Source organism: Montipora capricornis, chromosome 6 (assembly GCF_036669925.1).
Source record: "Montipora capricornis isolate CH-2021 chromosome 6, ASM3666992v2, whole genome shotgun sequence".
In the NCBI taxonomy this organism is placed as follows: domain Eukaryota; kingdom Metazoa; phylum Cnidaria; class Anthozoa; order Scleractinia; family Acroporidae; genus Montipora; species Montipora capricornis.
The window spans coordinates 50,605,911-50,613,410 of NC_090888.1; the positions used below are offsets into that span (position 1 = coordinate 50,605,911).

At 40.2% G+C, this 7,500-nt stretch overlaps 1 protein-coding gene and 1 long non-coding RNA gene across 2 annotated transcripts in view; one reads left to right on the forward strand and one right to left on the reverse strand.

The window, feature by feature from the left end:
* LOC138052386 (decapping and exoribonuclease protein-like) overlaps positions 1-7,274 on the forward strand; it is a 10,755-nt gene extending 3,481 nt beyond the window's left edge. The window contains exons 1-3 of the mRNA XM_068898868.1: positions 1-608; positions 3,787-4,162; positions 5,306-7,274. The exon at positions 1-608 is cut by the window's left edge and continues 3,481 nt beyond it. Of these exons, the coding sequence (XP_068754969.1) occupies positions 274-608; positions 3,787-4,162; positions 5,306-5,836 (1,242 nt within the window). The 5' untranslated portion in view covers positions 1-273 and the 3' untranslated portion in view covers positions 5,837-7,274. The remainder of the gene's footprint in view (positions 609-3,786; positions 4,163-5,305) is intronic.
* LOC138052387 (uncharacterized) overlaps positions 6,554-7,500 on the reverse strand; it is a 3,071-nt gene continuing 2,124 nt past the window's right edge. Inside the window, exon 2 of the long non-coding RNA XR_011133059.1 lies at positions 6,554-7,500. This exon is cut by the window's right edge and continues 533 nt beyond it. This is a non-coding gene — a long non-coding RNA (uncharacterized lncRNA).

Genomic DNA, 7,500 nt, shown 5'->3' on the forward strand with positions numbered 1-7,500 from the left:
GTCCCCTCTGCCCACCCCATCAAAGACACCCACACAGCGGGGTATTGACAGTTGTAATGGTGTCAATTTCCTGGAAGATCATCCGATGATTCAGGTGATGCAGCACCTCTCGTAACGTATAATGTGATTGGCTCGCTACCGTAGCCAAAAATAAAAGACTAAACAATGAAAACAATAGAAGCTGCTATTGCAGGTTACGAGAGCTGCTACATTACCGGATGATTCGCGAGTTGGCGTGATTGCTCAATCTTGATCAATATTTCTTCCGTAAAAATGGCGCTTTCCTTCAGCAAAGTTACAACTCAATACAGGGTCAAGTCTCCTGCGAGTTATTCTTCGACTAGTACTTTCCCCTGTACTGAGCTTGGATGTTATTCTATCGACAAAGATGGAACTCTTCACAACAATGACAGAAGAGAGCTTCGAAGTTTGAAAACCAAGTTGAACGATAAACAACTCTTTGAACGTGATCTTTCTGATGGTTTTACTCCTTCCAAAGGGGATTACTTCTTTAAAAATATTAAGAGGCCTTTGGATGCTTTATTGTACTGGACCGTGCAAAACAAAGGCAAACTTCTGAAGGAAGACGATACAGGCGAAAACAAACGGTTAGTTGATGTTGATGACTTTATTTTTGCGTCAACCTATTTAGCTATAAATGTTGCACTGGTCGGGTTCGGGTTTTGTTGCCACCGAATTTTTGTAAACAGCCAGAAATCGAAAATCCCGGCACAAATAAGAAAACTGTACTCGTCTCCCAAGGCTTAATACATCGTAATTGCATTTTGCTGCATTCATCCAAGATTCTTGAATTGCTATGGTTACCGAACTATGCTCGTTTATTCGAGACGGAGCCTTTTTTAAATTCGAATCTCTATATGAGATTCTTGAATTAAATAGTTTATTTCTCCGGCTACAGTTGCCATCTGAAGTTTGGGTCCGGCTAAATATCTTGAAGCGTGGAGGAGGACATTATCGGTTGACGCCTATCTATTGCTATAGTGTCATCTGCACTGAGAAGAGTGAAACATCGTTTTTCCCTCGGAATGATCGAAGCGAACAGTTAAGCTTATTAAATGTTCAAGATGACACCTTCGTGAATCAAATATTTGCGGATGCGACTGAGACTTTAAAGCACAGCTTGTTATTCAAATGTTGCCAATGTTGCACGATACAGCTGGTTCTCCACAAAAGGCCAACAACACCCACAATTCCTCTATTGGCTCTGATGAAGGGCTGACGCTCGAAACGTCAGCTTTGCAACCTTTTCACGGTGGTAATTCGACCGCAATTAGGTCACAAGATTTACTCGATCTTTAAAATTTATCATGATAATGTAATGGATTTGATGATAAAAATTACGGGCAGAAACATACTTATTAAAGACAACGTTTCGGTGTCCTCATGACACCATCATCAGGTCAAATATAATATTTTACAGATAACTCGAATATTAATGTCCAAGATTAAGTTCAAAGTCCCTAGAGGCTAGGTGAAAAGTTTTGCCTTTATCGAGTCACTTTGGATATTCAGACACGGTTTGTGCTCGCGAATAAGGAACATTTCATACACAAGACAATCAAATTTGCATGAGCATTTCTTAAGAATGCGAAACATGTCAGATGTTATTGTTCTTTGAGAAGCTTGTACTATGTCGTGGTTTGAATTTTGCGTTTCCGCGAGACGTTCTACCTCTCGAGATCAAGGTTAGCTTTGAAAAAGCTTACTGGATGCTGGAACCTAAACTCTCTGATGACCAAAAAGAACTGGCTGCCAGCACTCTACGATCTATTGCATTAAACTACGTCAAGAGTAAAGGCCCAAGACCGCCTAAGACTCTACAGAGAGCAATCAAACGCCTGAAACAGCGCGATGATATAATTGTTACAAAGCCAGACAAGGGGACTGGTGTAGTAGTGATGGATAAATCGGAGTACTTGAAATTGCTAGCCGAAGCTTCAATTAATGATATGTCTAAGTTTAGAAAACGTGACATGGAAAGACCCAAGACAAGGGGACGTCCTCCCAAGCACTACCATCCTCTCTTGGAGAAAGAGAAACTTGTTGGTCATTCGAAAGATTCTACCTAAACCTGTAGCTGACACACTTTGTCCAACTGGTTCTAGGCTTGCTCATCATGGTTTACCGAAAACACATAAACCTACGTTATCGATGAGACCCATTCTGTCAGCCACCAAGACCTATAATTACGACCTAGCAAAGTGGCTCGAAGGAAAACTGAAACCGCTATCCATCAATGAACATACAATCACCGATACATTCAAATTCGCAGAAGAAGTTCGCAATACTTCATTTAACGACAATGACATTATCGTATCGTATGACGTAACGTCCCTCTTCACTAACGTGCCTCTTGATGAAACTATCAGTCTTCTAGCGGAAAAGGCTTTTACCAACAATTGGTTTAATGCCACATATAACCTCAACATGACAAAATCCGACCTGATTGAGCTTTTAAACATCCCAACGAAAGATCAGTTGTTTCAATTCAATGGCGAACTTTATGAGCAGTCGGAGGGTGTGGCTATGGGTTCTCCTCTCGGTCCTCTCATGGCTAACACCTTCATGTGTAGTCTTGAAGAACAAATTAAGCTCCAGAACAAATTACCATCATACTACAGGCGCTATGTTGATGATACTTTAACTACCATGAAGGATGAAGTTTCTGCCTATTCTTTTCTGCATGCTTTGAATGATCTCCACCCATCGATTAACTTTACTATGGAATGATCAACTGAGAACACTCTCCCTTTCTTAGGCATGGTCCTAAGAAAAGACGGTCAGAATATTACGACTAGTGTATATGTGAAACCGACCAATACGGGTCTATTGTTACATTATAATAGTCACGTTGATAATCGTTATAAGAAATCCTTAATTATTACCATGCTAGACCGAGCTTTCAAGCTATCATCTAACTGGTCATTATTTCATGAAGAGTGTAGCCGCCTCAAGACCTTATTCCTACAGTTAGCAAATCCTGAACATCTTGTTCACTCTATGATCTCCAATTTCATCACATCCAAACAAACACCAGCACCTCCACGCAAATCTACACCTGACCCGCAATCAGTACGAATTGTTCTACCGTTCAAGGAACAAAAATCTGCCGACTCTGTGCGCAAGCAGTTGAAAAATCTTGGTAAGCTGTTAAACATCGACTTATGCCCAGTCTTTATTTCTCGAAAAGTTGGAGAAGATCCCAAACATAAAGAAATCAAGCCCGCGTTGATCAACGAACAATCAGTAGTTTACAAATTTGAATGTGGCTGGTGTGATGCCAGCTATGTTGGTTACACGCGTCGACATCTCTACCAACGGATCGATGAGCATAAAAGATCTGGTTCGATATTCAATCACAGCCAAAGTCAACATCAATCAAGAACAATAACATCTGACATGTTTCGCATTCTTAAGAAATGCTCATGCAAATTTGATTGTCTTGTGTATGAAATGTTCCTTATTCGCGAGCACAAACCGTGTCTGAATATCCAAAGTGACTCGATAAAGGCAAAACTTTTCACCTAGCCTCTAGGGACTTTGAACTTAATCTTGGACATTAATATTCGAGTTATCTGTAAAATATTATATTTGACCTGATGATGGTGTCATGAGGACACCGAAACGTTGTCTTTAATAAGTATGTTTAAAATTTATCTTTGACAATCACGACTGAGCCGTCTACAAATGCGCTTGAAACATTTTGCATACTTCCATCACGAGTTACTGACGCAAATGCGCTTTCCTTAATTTCTTTTAATCAAGGTTGGATGTCGACTTTGTTCTAACATGTGGAACAGTGAAGCGACTCTTAGCAACAGTGTTCAACACAGGAAAATTCAAGACAGCGACATCATGGAAAATGTACGCTGTAAAATACAATGGGACTATCTACATCAGCCACGTGGAAGAGGTCAGACCCCAAACGGGAGGTGATATAGAAGAGCTTAAAAAAAATTGTTACATGGGAAAGCAGTTCGAAATGGTAATCTCTGAAGCTCTGACCCAAGATACAAGTTCGGCCAATGGAGACAAAGGCACTGCTGTGGAGGGAAGGCAAGGATTTTATTCCGTGTCCGTTGGTACCTTTGGTGGACGACACCGCTTGCTGACAAGATCCGAGGTTGACGGCATTGAAAATGTAAGAAACATTAATACAGTATAACTCCGCTTATAAGAACCAAAAATTCAAGAACCTGTCAGTCTGAAATTTTCATTGTAAGCACCCTTTACATAAGAACCATTTTAGGCTGAAATTTCAACGTAGGTTCTTAATTTCCAAAGTAATATAAATTCAAGCTGTTTTATTTTCTTGTAAATAATACAATACAGTACTCTGTGATACTGTACAGTAGAGTGAAATACAGTCCGTAACTAAGAGTATACTATAGACTCTTTAATATGTTGCGAAGTGTTGTATTTTCAGCAGTTGACGTCACATTTTAAAATTTGAATACTGTGTGAAAGAAATTGAAAGAATAAATTCAATGTCATCAGGTGAGGAAAACACAACTCTTCGGGACGTGGTGAAACGGTGTATACTTTGCCAAACGATAGAAAACAGAAATAAACATTTGCATAACTTATTAGCACTATTTTGTATGATTTATGTGCCTTTAATGTTTGCACTCTACTCTATTCGATGTAACTAGCATGAAAATGTGCGAATAGTTTAATATAAAAGGCCACGCCCACCAACACGGGTACATACCAAAAATTAAGAACTCATTTAAGCACCATTTATATAAGAACCTGATCAGGGTGACTTGGAAAAATCTAGGTTCTTATGCGCGGGGTTTACTGTATAAATTATGTTTCTCGCCTAATAGGTTGTCCGACAAAGGAAATTCATACTTTGTGATAGATATCAGAAAGTGTCCCCTAACCCTAGTCCTTAACAAACTAGTAACAGTTTTGCGACACACGAAGAGCGAGACACTGTGACACTCTGTTATGTCTATTGTGACGAACTATGAATATCATGATGTCGGAGTATTTGACATTTATGTACTAGAATAGGTGGAGAATGTTAAAAAGCATCAAGAAAGAGAACAAAACGAAGCAAAAGATTAATAACGAATACTTAATGAAAGATAACTGTTGTCTTGAGAAGTGAGAACCGATTTATGACAGAATAACTAATAACCCTGCTTAAAAAACGCTCCAAAACATACAACATGACACTTAGCTAACGGAGGATTCCTCTCCAACACATTTTCTTCCTAATTCCCTCGTAGAACGCCAGAAATTATATTTCACGTTGTTCTTTTCATTCCCTCTAAAGGGTACGTACATCGAAATGAAAATGTGCATCGAATACACAGGCCAAGAGGAATGGAAGTTTCCGATGAACAAACTACGCGACTGGTGGTACCACATGTATGCTGGAGACATGAAGAAAATTATCTACGGGATACGAGACAGGACGCGCCTAGTAGGTTTGTCAAGACTCGACAGGGAAAGCATACCCTCACAGATCCAATACCCGACGATGTCTTGTCCTCCTCGTGTCGGACAAGCACTATCAAGCTGGGATCCTCGTTCTTGTGTAGGATTTGCCGATGATTTCTTACAGTGGTTGAAGGGAATTGTAGTGGAGGACGCTTATGAAGTTTCTGGTCCCGTGGTGCAGTACGAGCTTGAGTGGAATGTTGGATTGCCTGAAGAAGTCTCTTGTACACGAGCAGAGGCTGCAAATGTCTTGTTGCCCACATGGTTCACCCAGGAGATGTCGTTAGCTTTTCAGGGCCAGACTGCACTTGATAGTATTCAGTCATCGATCTCCAACAGGCACATTACCTCCAATACTACATAGTTTTGAGATTCAGTTTCGGACCAGGGGCCTGTTTCTCGAAATTCCCGAAATATTTTGGGCGTATTTTGGGGGTTCCTAAATTCTCTTTGAACCTCTAAAACGTAGGCGACTTAAAGCACTAAACTTCGCAAATACTTCAGTTTTAATTCCCTTGATAACATGTAAAAAGATATCAGCTTTTCAGTGTAAGCGGATCGGAGTTACACGAATGACCTTTCGGGAGGTTTAAAAAACAGCCCCCTGGCGTGCCTTTCTCGAAAGCCATGAAACATTTTGGGGCGTATTTCAAGTGCCACAATTCTCTCGTTATCTTTAAAGGGAAGACGTTTTAAGCCATGAAACTTTGCAATTGTTTTGCGTCTTCTTGCCTTGAAAGTCTGTCGAAAGTCGATTTTTTAAGAATATATAAACGGATCAGTATGATTTTAGAAATAGCTTTTCGGCAAACAGTTTCCAGATCCCAGTTGCAAAAAAAGGGTTGATGGCGCTATCGATCCGCTGGATAAATCGCAGAGGATTGATAAAATTATGGGAAACGCCTATATATACATGTTATTGACCAAGCGCGAGTGTCTTACTGGGAGGACCAGCCCAAGGTCTTGACAGTACGGCTCGAGCGTAGCAAGGTCCGTACAAAGAGGACCAGGGGTCGTTATTCTCCAAGCAGGGTCCCAAGCAAGTGAGAGATTTATCACACGGCTCAAAGCTTTGAAGGTTTTCACAATTATCGCAAAAGGAGCAAATGTGTAAAATAGTACGGTCCATAAAATACTTTTTAAGCTTTTTTAAACAAGAAAACTCAACAATTTGTTTGTGCTATTTTTATTGAATTTGTAAGCCATTCAGATTGCCGGCATCGTTTTCTCTAGATTTTTCAACGCGGGATCATTCGGGACAATACCCGGTGCAACGCTCAGAAAATATTGACCCGGCAATATGGAGCGAGCTTATTGGCTTGTTTTCGTTTTTGGCCCTCTGACTGCTTAACTCATGTAATGAAAAGGATCTATCCTATTGCAACGGCTTATAGTGCTTTCCGCCCTTCGAGCAACCAGAGCCAGAAGCGTACACCTATTTGGAAAAAATGTCGGGCGAGAGGCCTGAAGCCTACGCGACTATACCGAGAAGGGACCAAAATGTTAATCGCTTTTCGGCTTTGGTCTCGATATTAACGAATAAAGGGCTTGGGTGTGTATTTGAGAATAGTGGCGTTCATATTCATGTGGTTTTATAGCTTTTATACTAATTTCATAGGCTTCTGATAATTATCTGCTCATCGTAGATGGAAGGTAGGGCTTAAAGTTACTTTGGTATAGTGGGTATAGTTCTGGATAGCATTGATGGTTTTATTGTATGCGTGATAACGCATTGATTATGATGATTATGTTAAAGAAGTTGAATTGCGAAATAAATAGCAATCTGTAACTGACACAAACAATACGAAGTTAGTAGTTGTAATGGTAATAGCTAATGGCGATAGGTGAGTTGTGTAACCAGGCGAAGAGTTCTGATTGCCCACTTGCATCGACGACAACAACAACAACAACAACAACAACAACAACAACAACATTGAGCTTTATTTGCATGACTTTAACAATACAGCATTGCAAAAGCGTCGAAAGCATGATAATTCCAGTAATTTAGTTATCGGGGTACAACATTGA